We start from the raw sequence: 18,740 nt of genomic DNA on the forward strand, positions 1-18,740 counted from the left end.
TCTAGATCTTCACATACTCTTTTCGTTGGTTTGGGAACACTTTTCACTCTAATCCAACCCCTTTGTATGGTGAATGCTCTTTTTTTTTTTTTTTTTTTTTGAGACACTCGAGTGCAGTGGCGCTATCTCAGCTCACTGCAACCTCTGACTCCCTGGTTCGAGCGATTCTCCTGCCTCAGCCTCCCGAGTAGCTGGGATTAGAGGCATGTGCCAACATGCCCAGCTAATTTTTGTATTTTAGTAGAGACGGGGTTTCACCATGTTTGCCAGGCTAATCTTGAATTCCTGACCTCGTGATCCACCTGCCTCGGCCTCTCAAAATGCTGGGATTACAGGCCTGAGCCACCGCGCCCAGCTATGAATGCCTATTTTCATCCTTGAGGTTTCAATTTTATATGCCACATTCTCAAATCCTTCTCTGACCTAAGTCTGAGTAGGTACACTGCAATACACTCTCATATGCATGACATGTACTGTACACCATAATGCTATATACTCCCATATACACTATGTTTATTGGGTCATAGACTGCAAGCTTCATGAAAGCAGGACTGTAAGTTTTCTACCTTAAATCTGTGTCTTATAGTATAAGGCTTCTCAACAACACCGACATTTTACACCAGACACTTTTTTTGTTGTGGGGGCTGTCCTGTGTGCTGTGGAATATTAAGCAGCATCCCTGGCCTCCATTCACTAGATGCCAGTGGCACCCCCTCAGCTATGACACCAAAAATGTTTCCAGACATTTTCATACCCCTCTACTCTAGTCCAATTTACCACTACCATGCATTAATGCATAATTTCTAATTGGTATTTTGGCTTCTCTTGTCTCCTTTATACAATCTCTTCTCCATACAGCAACTAAGAGAGATCCTTTGGAAAAAAGAACAAATCACTCTTGTACTCAAAATCTTCCAATGAATTCCCACAAGTCAAATGAAGTCCAAAGTCCTCACTTTGGTCTACAGGATGCTACATGATACGCCTCCTAAAAACCTCTTAATCTTCCTCTAGTGTTCTACTGGCTCATTCTAACCCAGCTGCACTCACTAAGAACACTCCCTCCTAGTCTTTGCTGTTCTCATTGCCTGGAATGTTCTTCCCTCAGATATTCTCTCTCCATGCAGGGTTGCTCAAATGTCCTTCCTCACAGAGACATTTCTGACCAATATTCCTTGTTGCTCTCTACTTACTCTATTTTATTTCTCTATTTAAAAAAATAGGGTTTTACTACAATACAAATCCCATGAGATTTCTTTTTCTGCTATATCCTCAGTGACACATGTTCAATAAACACTGAGTAAACCTATATGTAGAAGGCAATCATTAAATATGTAATTCACACTTTGGGAGGCCGAGTCAGGCGGATCATGAGGTCAGGAGATCGAGACCAACCTGGCTAACACGGTGAGACCCAGTCTCTACTAAAAATACAAAAAATTAGCCGGAAGTGGCGGCGGGCGCCTGTAGTCCCAGCTGCTCGGGAGGCTGAGGCAGGAGAATGGCGTGAACCCGGGAGGCAGAGCTTGCAGTGAGCCAAGATCACACCACTGCACTCCAGCCTGGGCGACACAGCGAGACTCTGTCTCAAAAAAAAAATATATCTATATATCTATATATATATATAGATATATATATATAATTCATCAATTTAGGTGAAATACTATTCCCTGTTTATTTTAATATTATTCCTTTCCCACCTGACCAGTCATCATTAAAAGCATATACACAGATTTACCAAGTACACCAGAATGCATTTACCATAAAATTTAATGTTATATTACATGATTTAAAACCCCAGAAGAAACACAATGCTCCTGAAGAACACTGCTTTATAAATAAAAAGTTCCGGCCGGGCGCGGTGGCTCACGCTTGTAATCCCGGCACTTTGGGAGGCCGAGGTGGGCGGATCACGAGGTCAGGAGATCGAGACCACGGTGAAACCCTGTCTCTACTAAAAAATACAAAAAATTAGCCAGGCGTGGTGGCGGGCGCCTGTAGTCCCAGCTACTCGGAGAGGCTGAGGCAGGAGAATGGCGTGAACCTGGGAGGTGGAGCTTGCAGTGAGCCGAGATTGCGCCACTGCACTCCAGCCTGGGCGACAGAGCGAGACTCCGTCTCAAAATAAATAAATAAATAAATAAATAAAAAGTTCCTTTTTTTTTAAAGACATGTTCTTACTCTGTGGCCCAGGCTGGGGTGCAGTGGTGCCATCATAGCTCACTGTAACACCAAACTCCTGGACTCAAGTGATCCTCCTGCTTCAGTCTTCCAAGTAGCTGGAACTACGGGTGTGCACCACTATGCTCAGCTAATTTTTAAAACTTTTTTGTAGGTCTATGATGCCCAGGCTGGTCTTGAACTCCTAGTCTCAAGCAATCCTTCTGCCTCAGAGTCCCAAGGATTACAGGTGTGAGCTACTGTGAAGTTACATTTTAAGTACCAACTTAAATTGATTTGTACTGGCTGCCTAGCTAACAATTTTGTCTCCTGATTAATAATAACTATTTGCTACAGGTCCTAGAGATCATATTACATATTTGTTATCTCTCCTATATAATATATACTTCAGAAAGTTACAAACTATGCAAAAGAAAATTAATATTAAATTATTAACTCATGTTAAACTGAACTGACCACACCTTTAAGAAATTGAAATGTGGCTATTACAGAAGTTAAGAGTTCATACAAAGTTACAGTTTGCTGAGGACTTACATGCTAGGCACCATAATAGGTGCTTAACAAACATAATTCTCATTTATTTTGACAAAAACTCTGCTTGGACCAAACCTTCCGCAAGACTCTTGAGTTCTTTCTCACTAGGAGACCTTTAGGCTCCTCTCAGTCCTTGTAGAAACCAGGATGAATGACAATCCTGCTCAGGTAGTTTACTGAAAACCCCCACACACCTGATATATGACCACTCTGGATATTTTAGCCTGGCCTGCCATCCTATCAAGTCAGTTTAGCCAGAAATCCCTTATGTTGATGCTTCCTCTTAGTAATAATTTTCCATCCACTGATACTCCCTTCAAGCACTGAGCTCCTTAGTTATAAATTCCACTTATCTTTATGGGACCCCAAGTTGAGTTTAATTTCTTTCTGCCACTGCAAGATTCCATCATAGTGGTCCCTGTATCTACTGCCATGGCCCCCCTGAAAAAATATCTGCCTTACCATCTTTAACAAGTGTCATCAATAAGCTTTTTTTTGTAACAATTTATTTAAAAAAAAACAACAAAAAACTCCATGGGGCCGGGCGCAGTGGCTCACGCCTATAATCCCAGCACTTTGGGAGGCCGAGGCGGGCAGATCACGAGGTCAGGAGATTGAGACCATCCTGGCTAACATGGTGAAACCCCATCTCTACTAAAAATACAAAAAATTAGTCAGGCGTGGTTAGTAGTCCCAGCTACTCGGGAGGCTGAGGCGGAAGAATGGTGTGAACCCGGGCAGCGAAGCTTGTAGTGAGCCGAGATCACGCCACTGCATTCCAGCCTGGGTGACAGTGCGAGACTCTGTCTCAAAAAACAAAAAACAAAAAACTCTATGGTTGGTGTTTTTATCTTTAGTTTCCAATAAGGAAACTGGAGCCTTGAGGGGTTAAGCAAGTTGGATAAGATCACATAACAGGCAGCTGACCAAACTAGAGAGCTCTTCCTAAAATAAAAACTACCCGGTTTCTTTATGAATGAGGAAGAAGGAAACTAAGAGAATTCCTCCCACCTTCTGATAAACTATAGTCAGCAATCTGCAACCCCAATATACTACAATTTATCATTAAATATTAACTCCTATAAAAATAGCTCCTCTTAATGATATTATCAATATATGACCGCATCTAACATAATCTTCAATGTGTTCTTACATGTTTCTCACGTTTCCATCACCCTCAAAGCAGGACTCATTGAGACTCAAAAGCACTGAGACCTAAAAACAAGATTAATTTAGGGCTGAGGAAATTGTAGACACACAAAAAACTTTAAGCACATTGTTTAGGGTGCATAGCTAGATAGTTGTAGAGACAGAAAAGATAAATCCCCATTCTCCAAATTTGCAAAAGACTCTCTTCTTGGTTTTATACTTTTAATTGTAATTATATATTAGTAATCACAGATCCTCACACTTCAAAACTCTCACCAATTACTGTGGCCTACTATATACAAAATGACTCATAATAGGCCAAATTCAACAAGCCTATTACACCACCATCGTAAGTTACATCATTCAAATGTATTTTCTCCAAAAAAAAAAAAAAAAAAAAGAATCAAAACATAAAAGTGTTAGGAGAAAATACAGGTAACTACGTAACCTTGAGTGGAAGAGCTTGGTATGATATCAAAGTCCTCCCACAAAGAAAAGAAAAAAGATTGACAATCTAACTTTATAAAAAGTAATTTCATGTCTTAAAAACAGCATATATAAAACCAAAAGGTTATATTAAGATTATGATACTTAGCTTCTCAGGGTTGAAAGTAGAAAAGAAAAAAAAAAAAAGAAAAGGGCCTTAAGACTGAAAAATTCTCAATTTCTCAGGGTAACCACTAAATTTTTTCCTTTTTACTAAATGGAATTTTTTTTTTTTTTTTTTTTTGAAACAGTCTTGCTCTGTTGCCCAGCCTGGAGTGCAGTGGCGGGATCTTGGCTCACTGCAAGCTCCACCCCCCAGGTTCACGCCATTCTCTTGCCTCAGCCTCCCAAGTAGCTGGGACTACAGGCACCCACCACCATGCCCGGCTAATTTCTTTTTGTATTTTTAGTAGATACGGGGTTTCACCGTGTTAGCCAGGATGGTCTCCATCTCCTGACCTCATGATCTGCCCGCCTCGGCCTCCCAAAGTGCTGGGATTACAGGCGTGAGCCACCATGCCCGGCCTACTAAATGGAATTTTTTAAAGAATGTGTAACTAATAAGCAAATCCTAGGATGAACTGGAATACATCTAAAAGAAGGCAAGAATGGAGGATAAAACAAAATAGATGAAACAAGAAAGACGGCAAATTTAAACTCAAACATATCAGCAATTACGTTAAAGATAAACAGACTAGCTTCTCCCTTCTCTTGTTCCTGAATAATTTTGTCCAACACCATTGGATTTGCTTAGCTGAGCAAAACAAATCTTTCAGGGAGTGGAGAGGGAAATAGTGGCCACAAATTGGTCCAGAATGGGATATTCATGCCTAACCACAGTAAGCATAGCTTTAGGATGGCTATAGGGTGAACTGCGATGGGCAATGTGGAGTGAGGAAGGCATATGCATGAGGGTTAGCCGTGACAGATTTGTTGGGTTGACAGTAGAGGACAGGTTTCTCTCTGTAGGAGAGAGTTATAAATATGAAAAGGGAGAAAACTATAATAAATCCCGTAGTACTGTATAGTTGCGGGCAGGACAAAAAGATGCTACAACAAGTTTTAAGAGGCTCTCATTGGCTGAAACAGTTGATAATACAATGAATAGAACAGGAATCTGTGAGTCTGTGCTCATATAAACAAACAGGCAAAAAAGAAAATTTTTCCTTGCAGTAAAATGCTAATACATATAAAAAGAATGACTGAGCCAGGCGTGGTGATTCATGCCTGTAATCCCAGCACTTTGGGAGGCCAAGGCGGGTGGATCACCTGAGGTCAGGAAGTTCGAGATCAGCCTGACCAACATGGAGAAACCCCATCTCTACTAAACATACAAAACTGGCCGGGTGTGGTGGCACATGCCTGCAATCCCAGCTACTCAGAAGGGCGAGGCAGGAGAATCACTTGAACCCCGGAGGCGGAGGTTGCGGTGAGCCAAGATCACACCATTGCACTCCAGCCTGGGCAACAACAGCAAAACTCCATCACAAAAAAAAAAAAAAAAAATGACTGAATCAGAAAATCACCAGTTGGCTATCATTCTTCAGGTAAAAATCACAAATGGATGCTAAAATCTTAATGAGCAATAGGTTATTAACAATCTCAAAGTATCTCCCCATAGAATACTTATAAGTATATTTATTAAATACTTATTAGGTATAACATAATTATTAAGTAACCTGAAAGACAACAACCCAAGCAAGCCACAAAAGATGTTAACATTATAAATCAACATCGCATGCCTCCCTGATTGTGATGCACTGAGAAGAATCTAGAATCACTTCCACGGTATTCCTGCCAATGTATAACCTAAATCTTATCAAGAGGAAACATCAGCCAACCCAAGCTGCACATTCCACAAACCTGTACTCTTGAAAAATGTCAAGGTCAACAGAAATAAAAAAGACTATGGAACTTTTTCCATTGAGGGAGACTAAAGAGGCATGACAGCTAAATGCAGCACTCATGCTCTAGACTGCATCCTGGACCTATGAGATTACTGGGATAATTAGGGAAATTTAAATGGGATCTGTGGATTACATAGTAATATTGTATCAACATTAATTTCTTAATTTTTCTTTCCCCAAGATGGAGTCTTGCTCTGTCATCCAGGCTAGAGTACAGTGGCATGATCTCGGCTCACTGCAACCTCTGCCTTCCAGGTTCAAGCAGTTCTCCCACCTCAGCCTCCAGAGTAGCTGGGATTACAGGCACCTGCCACCACGCCCGACTAATTTTTGTATTTTTAGTACAGATGGGATTTCACCAGGTTGGCCAGGCTGGTCTCGAACTTCTGACCTCGTGAGCCGCGCACCTCAGCCTCCCAAAGTGCTGGGATTATAGGTGTGAGCCACCGTGCTGGGCCAATTTCCTAATTTTTATGGATGTACTACAGTTATGTAGTGTTATGTAACCTTCGTTTTATTAAGGAGTACTAATACATCATATTTGCAACTTTCAATTGATTTGGCTCAGGAAAAAGGTTAGTAATATGGGGGGCAGGGGAATAGGAGAGAGAGGGGGAGAGGGAAGGAAGGAAGGAGGGAGAGAGAAAATGAGAATGTTACAGAAAGTATATATAGAGATAAGCCAAACGTGGTATTACATAAACAAATGAGGAATCTAGGTAAAGGATACTACATGTACATGGGAGCTCCTGTAATACTTTTGCAACTTTTCTGTATGTTTAAAATTATTAGGCTGGCTGTGGTGGCTCACACCTGTAATCCCAGCACTTTGGTAGGCCAATGTGGGAGGATTGCTTGAGTCCAGGAGTTTGAGACCACCCTGGGCAACACAGTGAGACCTCATCTTTACAAAAAATAAAGAAAAGTAGCCAGCTGTGGTGGTACGTGCCTGTAGTTCCAGCTACTTGGGAGAGGCTGAGGTGAGAGGATCACTTGAGCCCAGGGGGTTGAGGCTGTAGTGAGCCGAGATCACGCCACTGTACTCCAGCCTGGGCAGCAGAGCAACACCCTATCTCAAAAAAAAAAAAAAATTATTGCCAAATGAAGTTTAAAAAAATATGTAAAATAATCTTTTGAAACACTAATGTTAACACTATCAATAAAAGGGAAAGGATACCGTAATGAATTCCAATGATAATTAACCCGAGAAGGGAGAATTAGTATTAGTGGAATTAAGAGTACTTGGTTTTCATGATAAACTGTTAGGGGAAATTTCACTGGATTCTCCACTTACTACTAGGAATGTATGCAGGGAAAAAAAAAGAAAGAAAAAAATAAACCAGCAAGCTCTAACCAACTACCTTCAAATTATGTTTCTCTTTGGTGGTGAAACAGAAGACATATTTGTCTTCTCCCTGTCAATAGATCCCCAAACACTGGTCTAAGATAGTAAATTTTAGACAGATAGATGTGTTTTTTCAAGGACTTGTTTTGAAATACTTGTTTGTCCTATGGAATTTTTTTTTTTTTTTGCAGACGGAGTCTCGCTCTGTCAACCAGGCTGGAGTGCAGTGGTGCAATCTTGGCTCACTGCAACCTCCACCTCCCAGATTCAAGCAATGCTCCTGCCTCAGCCTCCCGAGTAGCTGGGACTACAGGTGTGTGCCACCATGCCCGGCTAATTTTTTGTATTTTTAGTAGAGACAGGGTTTCACCGTGTTAGCCAGGATGGTGTCGATCTGACCTCGTGATCTGCCCGCCTCAGCCTCCCAAAGTGCTGAGATTACAGGTGTGAGCCACTGCGCCCAACCAGGAAGTTTTAAAATAATCATTTGATAAACAAAAAGAATACTTTCCCTCTCTAATTTTTTTTTTTTTTTTTTTTTTTGAGACAGAGCCTTGCTGTGTCGCCCAGGCGACATGCTAGGATTACAGGCATGAGCTACCGTTCCTGGCCTGTCTATATTTTTAAAAAGCATCTGTCTTACCTTCAACCCGTGATTCCAAGTGCTTATCCAACTCTGAATCTTTTTTCACCGCTTCATCTGAGACCTTGGGAGCATTTGAAAAGCAAACTAGTACAATACTCATGTTATCTCGACTTCCCTGTATATTAAAGAAAAAAAAGAAAAAAATTGTATTTCTACAATCTGTCAACTATTATTTACTTCAAAATACTTTAAGCAATTATAGTTTAATCATCCAGAACGTTTAACACATTAATTTTTATTCCAATCAACTACTAAAAACACAACTTGAAGAAACAAGGTGTCTAGGTATGGGTAGATCTGTAAGCATTTTTGTATTTTTAATTCTGGTGAACTATTCTTACCCACCACCATTCCAGTCTGAGAAATGAAGATATCTTCAATACATATTAAATCTTCTAAACTATTTCCCACTCAAGACTGTCTATTCCCAAGCTGGCTTAAGTCCACAATGGATCCTCCCAAACACATATGCAAATGTTTTCCTGCTTAGCTTTTAAACTGCCTCAGAGCAATGCTACGACTCTGAATTTAACATAGCTGAAAATTTTTATTCAAAAGAATACCCAAAATGCTAAACTGAACAATTATTATTATTATTATTATTATTTGAGACAAAGTTTTGCTCTTATTGCCCAGGCTGGAGCACAATGGCGTGATCTCGGCTCACTGCAACCTCCACCTCCCGGGTTCAAGCGATTCTCCTGCCTCAGCCTCCTGAGTAGCTGGCATTACAGGCGACCGCCACCATGCCCGGCTAATTTTTTTATATTTAGTAGAGATGGGGTTTCACCATGTTGACCAGGCTGGTCTTGAACTTCTGACCTCAGGTGATCCACCTCAGCCTCCCAAAGTGCTAGGATTATAGGCGTAAGCCACCATGCCCAGCCCCACAACTATTAATACAAGAAACCATTCAGAGGGCACAGCAACAGAGTGGACTGTAACTGGACAACTGAGATCCAACTGTAGTCACGTGATAACTTTTAAAGAAAAGACATCAGATTGTTGTATAGTTGCAAACAGTTTTAGAATCTTTATAAAGTGGCTAAAATGGCTAATTTAAGGACATATTTTATTTCTCCCTTTTAACCACACCGTCACAAATTACCTATGTTAAAAAGGAAGCATAGGCCGGGCGTGGTGGCTCACACCTGTAATCCCAGCACTTTGGGAGGCTGAGGAGGGCAGATCACGAGGTGAGGGTTTCAAGACCAGCCTGACTAACATGGTGAAACCCCATCTCTACTAAAAATACAAAAATTATCTGGGCGTGGTGGTGCGCACCTGTAATACCAACTACTCAGGAGGCTGAGGCAAGAGAATCACTTGAACCCGGGAGGTGGAGGTTGCAGTGAGCTGAGATTGCGCGACTGTACTCCAGCCTGGGCAACAGAGTGAGACTCTGTCTCAAAAAAAAAAAAAAAAAGCATAAAGCCAGGCACTGTGGCTCATGGCTGTAATCCCAGCACTTTGAGAGGCCTCGGCGAGCAGACCATTTAAGCCCAAGAGTTCCAGACCAGCCTGGGCATCATGGCAAAACCTTGTCTCTTCAAAAAATACAAAAATTAACTGGGCTTGGTGGCGCACACCTGTAGTCCCGGGTCCCAATAAAATACTATGCAGCCAAGAAAAACAATACAGATCAATACTTATAGGCATGGAGATCTCTCTACAATATATTGTTGGAAAAGGCAGGCTGTAGAATAACAAGCATAATCATCTCGGTTTTATAAAAATACACACACTCGCAGGCAGGCAGAAAAGACTGGAACAATATACACCACAACAATGAAAGTAGCTGACTTAGGTGGATGGCAAAATTTTGAGTGTTTCTTTATATTTTCTTTTTTTTTTTTTTTTTGAGATGGAGTCTTGCTCTGTCGCCCAGGCTGGAGTGCAGTGGCGCAGTCTTGGCTCACTGCAAGCTCCGCCTGCCGGGTTCACACCATTCTCCTGCCTCAGCCTCTCCGAGTAGCTGGGACTATAGGCGCCCGCCACCACGCCCGGCTAATTTTTTGTACTTTTAGTAGAGACGGGGTTTCACCGTAGTCTCGATCTCCTGACCTCGTGATCCGCCCGCCTCGGCCTCCCAAAGTGCTGGGATTACAAGCGTGAGCCACCGCGCCTGGCCTATATTTTCTTTATCATCTGGATTTTTTTTCCAATAATAAGTATATACTTTTTTTTTTTAAATAATTGGGGAAAATGCTGTTTTCATTAGCTAGTCAGGCAACAAACATACGCCTATGCTCGTCTCAAAAATCTACAGGTCAGAATCACTTCATTTAGAGTTCAAAGACAAATACATTAATTTTAGACCCACCTACTATTTGCTCACTGACAACCATCAATACTTCTTTACTTAACTCATCCAGAAGTAAAAAGATACAGTGTGTCAAAAATAAAACTCAGAGGAGCTAGAGGTACCATCATTAAAATCCTTTCAGAAAAAGGCTGTCCACTGACAAGAACAGCCTTTAAATTTTCTCTTTTTAAAACTGTCTCTTTCCATTCTATTAAAATTAAATCGGTATTTAACCAAAATCTGGGCATTTCCAGAGACCCAGAGATCCTTTCTGAAAAACTTTCTGGTTATGCCCATACCTTCCACAGTAAATTTTGGAGTAGGGAGATACAATGGTTCTAATCTAGACAGAATAAATAAGTCAAACCCGTTATTTATTTCATGTAACTAAAGGTCAGTTTTACCTTGATATCTTTTCATTCAGAGAATACTTACACACTCCAGACACTGGCCAGATAACTCAAATTTTAATTGAATTATATATAGATGCTGTCAAAAACCCACTTGAAACAACTGAGTATTTTAAAGACATTCAAAGGATTGCCAATTATCTATTACTCTGGACTTTTTTTCTATTACTGTATCAAGCAATGATTCACAGAAAATTACAAATCTAAATAAACTTTAGTGTTCCACAGAAATTCTTCACAAGATTATGTTTTATATAAGCCTTTGATTTTTAATCAGAAATAAAATCATCTATATGAAAAGAATTTTATCTTCTACAAAAGATACTATCCATCAAGTCATGTATTACTTACATAGAGAGCCACATGTAAATCCTTTTTAGATTGTATTGCCAGATAAGAGCTGCTTTTAGAAGACAATGAGAAATATACAACCCATATTTTTATTTCAGTTTTTGTCTTCACTGCTAGGAGGCTCAAGAATAAATTTTATATGGGCTAGGCATCTAGTACATCTTCCAATATTTCACATGGCTCTTGATCTTTTAGTAATATCTGGTACAGAATTCTACTATATACATATTTTATCAAGCTGCTTTATAATCAGGCATAAGACGGTTACTGCCAATGTAAAGAAAAAGTCACTCTGTGTAAATGCTTTTGCTACAGCAACAAGCTATGAAGTACGTAAATGACAACAAATGCCTCAAATTTATCAAGCTTAATTTTCAAATTAGAAGGCTGGGACAAACAGGGATGGCAAAGAAAACAATGGTTTCATTTCTGGTAAAGTATTTCAAAATATACGGCTTCTGTGAAAATATTAAAAGTTTTAAAATTTTAAGTTTGCTTAACTTTACCTACCGTACCTTTTCAAAATTAACATGTGATTTTAATGACAAAAAAATTTACATACCTTGTGTAAACAAGTGTCCACTACCCAATTGCACACGTTTTCCAGGTCATCAGATACCTCAAGCCTAGATTTAACAAATTCACAGAGCTCCTCATTACTCATAACATCCCAGATCCCATCACAAGCCAAGATGATAAATTCATCCTCTTCTGCTCTTAAAATTTCATAAACCTCAGGCTCTGGAGAAACAAGTTGTTCTGTTGGGCCCTTGCCATCAACACACTTGTAATCATAGTCCCCCAGAGCACGAGATACTGCTAATGAACCATTAACACGTTGTATCATCACGCTGCCTCCTGCATTTTGGATTCGTTCCTTTTCCCTTGGATTGCAAGGTTTGTGATCCTGGGTAGAAAAGCAGACTTGTCCATTCCTATACAGAACAGCACGTGAATCACCACAGTTGATAAAGTAGATATGCTTAGGTGAAATCATAACTCCCACTGCAGTTGAACCACTCCTGTCCATCCCGTTTCTGAGGTCTGAAAAGTTACGCATGTATTCATCAATTTTCAAAAATCCAGTTCTGATACCATTCTTAACATTTTCCACTGAAAGCTCAAGAGCAGATCCTGATTTTCCAGCTGCCCTAAAGTCTTCGTTAGTAGTGATGTGTTCTAATAAATGTGTTGAGCAGTAATTTGCCACTCGGGATCCAGCATGACCATCATAAACTGCAAAAAATGACCAGTCTTCCAAGCCGTGAGGAATACCTACAACAGCTGTGTGTGCATCTTCCATTTCCACTCTCCATCCTTGCATGCTGCTCAGGCCATAACGTAAACCATTCCCAGCACCATGAGCATTATGTTTTTCAGTTTTGGGTTTATCCAAAAATGCACCCATGTTTAGCAATAAATCTGAAATAAAAAATGCAGGTGTTAAATGTTTAAATTTGACAGAAAATGTATCTACAATATTCCCTCTATAGTCTAGTAACTCCTACCTCAAGTATTTTTTTTAGTATTATCCTAATTTACGGGAGCAACAACAAAAGCCCAAGAAATTTCCTCCCCTACATCCTACAGAACAGTGGTTTCTCAGCCCTAGCGCGTACGAATAATCAGACCAATTAAATCAGAATCCCTAGGGATGGGACACAGATATCATCTTTTAAAAGCCTCTCTGGTGACTTGTATGTGCAGCCACGTTGAGACCACTGTTCTAGGAGAAAGGAAAAACAAGAAATAAAACTTCATTAATAATTTTATTCTGATTTAATTTACAAGGTGAGTCTAGGATTCGACATGTAAGTTTATAGAAGACTAGACAATGAGAATATTCAAAACAGTGAGTCATCCTGTCCAATAAATCAAGGTAGGAAGGTATACTAATATATTTTAGAAGACTTTCAAAACCAAGTATTGAAATCAAGATTTCTCCTCCCAGTGAACCTAAAGACAACCCCAAAATTCAATTAAAACATAAAAATCTCCATTCTACACACATTTGGTTTTATCACTTTTACTATGTATCTATAAAACTGAAAACCGTATCATTACTTTGATTCTGTTAAAAACATACCTTTAACATGGTGCTAAAAAATGGACTTCACATTGCTGAACTTACAATCCATGAAGCAGCTACCCAGTGTTGACTGACAAAGACTTAAAATCCTTAGAACTGGAAAGTACTACTATGCATCACCCTCTCCCCGCCTACTCAACTTTACTATTTTATAAAATAAAGCTTTCCCAATTTCAAATGACTTAGACTAGAGTAATGGTTCCCAAAAGTATGCAAAAGAATTCTCTGGTATGTTTTCTACATACAATGCTAACCTTACACTCTAACTAGGTGACCTTGGGCAAATGTCTTAGTCACCTGTACCTATACCTCATAGGGCTGCTGCGAAGAATGAGTCAATGCAAAGTGCTTAAAACACAATAAACACCATAAAATGTTTGCTGTTATATCTGCTCAAAATGCAGACTCCATAGCCCTATTCCCACACCTAAGGATTTTTTTCAATAGATCTTAGATGGAATCATCAAAAAAGCATGCTGGTGATTTAAGGTTTTGAGAGACACTGGTCTAGATCAATTTACCTCCATTTGGGTCTACGTATCTTTGTGAGATTTTTTCCAGGTATGATCATTATTGAACTTTACAATAAAATTACATAACCCCATTTTAAAAAATCTGATGAACCACTCGATATATATATGTAAATATTTATAAGTTACATACCAGTTTTATAATTTTCCTGGGTTATATGTGATACCGTATTAATAAATTACAAATGTATTTATAGAAAAAGAGTCCTGAAAGGATAAGATTAAAATCATGTAAAAATTATTCTTCATTCTATCAGTAGAATGTCATATTTTGTACTGAGAGCAATGTAACAGAATATGCTTGATTACTTTTGAACATGCTGGTTTAATTCTCTGTGATACAATGATTTTAAAGCCTAGTTCTAAGTACATTTTTATATGCTTGCTTATATAGGCTATTTAATCTGAAAAGACAACTTTAAAAGATACTTAAATGCAAATGAAACAGAATTGCTGGCTGTATTTATTACATTACTTTTCTTTCTTTTTTGGGGGGTGAGGGGATGCAGTCTCACTCTGTTGAGTGGTGCCATCTCACTGCAACCTCCGCCTCCCAGGTTCACAAGCGATTCTCCTGCTTCAGCCACCCAAGTAGCTGGGACTACAGGCACGTGCCACCATACCCGGTTTTTTTTTTTTTTTTTTTTGAGATGGAATCTCGCTCTATTCGCCCAGGCTGGAGTGTGCAGTAGCACGATCTCGGCTCACTGCAACCTCCGCCTCCCAGGTTCACACCATTCTCCTGCCTCAGCCTCCCGGGTAGCTGGGATTACAGGCATGCGCCACCACACCTGGCTAATTTTTTGTATTTTTAGTAGAAATGGGGTTTCACTATGTTGGCCAGATTGGTCTTGAACTCCTGACCTCGTGATACGCCCACCTCGGCCTCCCAAAGTGCTGGGATTACAGGCATGAGCCACCACGCCTGGTCAGGACCATTTCTTCCTAGCAGCCATATATGGGATACTTGTGATTGTAATGAAATTTTAAACTGCAAAATACGTAGTGAAAAAACTGTTTAAACTAATTCATTCTCCCTTTATTTCCTAGTAATTACAAATGCCAGACATTACCTGCACTTTTACCAGCCCTATGACCAAAAGTAAGAATCTTCGATAGTCTTAAGAGCATGATGGGGCAGACTGCAGATAGGTCTGGTCCGAAACCAAGCCCCTGCAGAAATAACCAGGGAAGTAATCTGAGAGAGTTAATGGCCCTCGTACCTCTTATTATTTCATTTCATTTTTGCACCAGAGGCACATCATGTTACGCTTATCTTATTTGAGGGACCAAGGAATAAGCAAATACTTCTGTAGTGCTTGTTCTGTGGCAGGCTCTGTCTTAAATGCTTCACAAACATTAACTTATTTAAATTCTACTCTTTAGAAAAACAAATATCAAAAAAGCAAACAATTCTCAGGGAAACCTTCAATAAAAATCTTCAGACTGGGTGCGGTGGCTCATGCCTGTAATCCCAGCACTTCGGGAGGCTGAGGCGGGCAGATCACTTGAGGCAAGGAGTTTGAGACCAGCCTGGTCAACATGGTGAAACCCTGTCTCTACTAAAAATACAAAAATTGGCCGGGCATGGTGGTGGGTGCCTGTGATCCCAGCTACACGGGAGGCTGAGACAGGAGAATTGCTTGAACCTGGGAGGCGGAGGTTGTGGTGAGCCAGGATTGTGCCACTGTACTCCAGCCTGGGCAACAGGGCGAGACTCCGTCTCAAAAACAAACAAACAAAAAATCACAAAACTTCAAAATTCTCCTCCTTACTGCAGTTGGCACACTTTTTTAGAGGGAGCACATGGACATTGGCAAGCCTTGCTTAAGAACAGCAAAATCTGTCAATCCCATCTGCTTCCTATCAAAGAAAATGAGGTGGTGTTACGGATGCTTCAGGCTCATGGATAAAATTTTTCCCAAAGGTTTCTGAAGGCTAGTATGTTGCTCTTTTGACTAGAAAAGTAACATAAATAGCAGTAACAATGTCTCATTTTTAATGAGTTCTATATGTCAGGCACTACACTAAGATACTGATATACACTATATCATTTAATTCTAGTAACAACTTAGTAAGGTTAGCACTATTTATAGTCTCATTTTACCATTGAGAAAACTGGGATACCTAGGGTATCCAGACAACACAACTAAGTGGCAAATCAGAAATCGAACCTATTAAGACTAGCCTAAATCTTGCATTCTCAAACTCTGGGCTTCAGTAGCTAATGTATTACGAGCTTTTTTCTTCCTTTTAAAAAACAAATAATAGTTATATAAATGTTCAGGGGCTCAAAAGGCAACTCAACGTCATATCCCTGACTGGATACTGACACAGATAAACAGAATTACTAGAAAAACTGGTGAAATCCAAAGACTAGAGTTTAGTTAACAGAATAATGTTAGTTTTTTTCAGTTTTTGATAAATGCACTACAGTAAATATTAGTGGCCAAGTGTGGTAGCTCATGCCTATAATCTCAACACTTTGGGAGGCCAAGGTAGGAGAATCACTTGGGCCCAGGAGTTCCAGATCAGCCTGGACAACATAATGAGACCCCATTTCTACAAAAAAATTAAAAATTAGCCAGACATGATGGCACATGCCTGTAGCCTGAGTTACTCAGGAGGCTGGGGTGGGAGATCTCCTGAGCCTGGGAGGTTGAGGCTGCAGTGAGCCCTGATTATACCACTGCACTCCAGTGGTATGACAGGTGACAGAGCAAGACCCTGTCTCAAAAAAAAAAGTTAACGTTAGTGGAAACTGGGTAGGGGGTAGATGGGGAAGACTCTGTACTACCTTTGCAAACTTTTCTGTAAATCTGCAATTATTTCAACATTAAAAGTTTATTTTAAAAATGAAAACTAAAAGGTAAGCCTCAGTTAAGTCATTCCAAGTACAGTGTTGGATGCAGCAAGGTAGACTGGCTATGGAAAATCTCTCCACCTGTGATTTTGCCAGTCATGCTAGGTGGCTTAGAAATGTATCCTAAAAATACCAAGATTATATAATAATTGGAAACTCCGATCCAGTGATTCTATTTCTGAGATATTATAACCACTCTTGGTCTATGACAGATCATTTTCTTTTTTAATGGATAAACAATCTGAGCAACAAAATAATGTAATATTGGATTATAACCCATAGTACAAATATTCATGAGTCTTTGCTGATAAAAATAAAGGATTGAATACGTAAATGAATGGGGATACCAGACAAACCTTTAATGCATAAGAACGCCAAATAGTTTATGTAGATCTTCCACCTTCAAAGAGGTCAAGCACAACTTCCCACCCCATAAGGGTGGATTGGGCAGTTATTTTCTTTTCAAAAAGTACAAAATGAAAACGAGGGAGAGAATAACACTACAGTGGAGAAATCTGACAAACACTACCTCAGCCAGGTAATCAAACTTGACATCGACGGTTTATATTCTTGGTATAATCTAACGAGAAAGGCACTTTACCTCAGTGGTCTTCCTCCAAAACAAAATCCATAATAACCCCAGTCTAATCATAAGAACAGCATTAGAGAAACTCCAATAGAAGGATATCTTACAAAATATCTGGCCAGTACTCCTCAAAATTGTCAAGGTGATAAAAAAACAAGAAAAGTCTGAGAAACTGCCACAGCCAACAGGGGCCTAAGGAGACATGATGACTAAATGTAACGTGGTACATCCTTACTGGGATCTTGGATAGAAAAAGGACATTAGGTTAGAACTAAGAAAATGCAAATAAATAATAGGCTTTAATTAACACTGTATCAGTATTGGCTCATTAATTATAAGGGTTCAAGTGGACAGTTCTCACTTGGGTTTTCTCATATTATTGCATACAAATATTGGCTGGGGAGAAGGTCACCTGAAAGCTCACTTAACATGATAGGCAGCTGATGAGGGATGTTGGCTAGGAACTTAGCTGAGACTGTCCCAGGGAGTATCTGTATGTGGCCTCTCCAGTTTGAGGATCTCAACACAGTCAGGCTTCTTACATGTCACCTGGTTTCCCAGGCAGAGCTACATGGTATTTTCTGACCCATCCTCAGAAGTCACTTCTGCTGCATTATTGGTTACAAGCAAGTCACTAAGTCTTGTTGAGATTGAAGACAAAGGAACGTAGACCCCACCACTCAAAGGAGAAGATTACTAAATAGGCTGCAGACATGTATTTTTTATTTTTAGAGACAGGATCTTGCTCTGTCACCCATGTTGGAGTGCAATGGTACAATCATAGCTCACTGCAGCCTTGAACTCCTGGCCTCCAGCAATCCTCCAACCTCAAAAGTGCTGGAATTACAGGTGTGAGCCACCACACCTGGCCTGTTTGGTAGTTTTAATACATGTCTGGGCTGGGCATGGTGGCTCATGCCTGGAATCCAAGCACTTTGGGATGCCTAGGTGGGAGGATCACTGGAGGCCAGGAGTTCGAGACCGCCTGGGCGACACAGCAAGACCCTATCTCTACCAAAAAAAATTGGGGAAAAAATTAGCCTAGCATGGTGGCGTATGCCTGCAGCACCAGCTACTTGGGAGGCTGAGGCAGGAGGATCACTTGAGCCCAAGAGATTGAGGCTGTAGTGAACTATGATCATGCCACTGTACTCTAGCCTGAGTGACAGAGTGAGACCCTGTCTCTTGAAAAAAAAAAGAAAAAAAGAAAAAAAAAGGCCAGGTGGAGTGGCTCACGCCTGTAATCCCAGCACTTTGGGAGGCCGAGGCGGGCAGATCACCTGAGGTCAGGAGTTCGAGATCAGCCTGGCCAATATGGTGAAACCCTGTCTCTACTAAAAATACAAAAATTAGCCCCG

The 18,740-nt window shown here is 40.2% G+C and overlaps 1 protein-coding gene across 5 annotated transcripts in view; it reads right to left on the bottom strand.

Moving 5' to 3' along the window:
- Nucleotides 1–18,740, bottom strand: part of PPM1B (protein phosphatase, Mg2+/Mn2+ dependent 1B) — a 69,124-nt gene that overhangs the window by 17,330 nt on the left and 33,054 nt on the right. For 4 of the 5 annotated variants that reach the window (XM_032176524.2, XM_058428337.1, XM_032176520.2 and 1 more), the window contains exons 2-3: nt 11,877–12,736; nt 8,246–8,363 (exon numbers count right to left, since the gene is read on the bottom strand). In XM_032176524.2, coding sequence (XP_032032415.1) covers nt 8,246–8,363; nt 11,877–12,722 — 964 coding nt within the window. In that variant the 5' untranslated portion in view covers nt 12,723–12,736. Of the gene's footprint in view, nt 1–3,382; nt 3,931–8,245; nt 8,364–11,876; nt 12,737–18,740 lie in introns of those variants that run through there. The other variant, XM_032176526.2, reaches the window with a different exon arrangement.

Source organism: Hylobates moloch, unplaced genomic scaffold (assembly GCF_009828535.3).
Source record: "Hylobates moloch isolate HMO894 unplaced genomic scaffold, HMol_V3 SCAFFOLD_15, whole genome shotgun sequence".
Classification (NCBI taxonomy): domain Eukaryota; kingdom Metazoa; phylum Chordata; class Mammalia; order Primates; family Hylobatidae; genus Hylobates; species Hylobates moloch.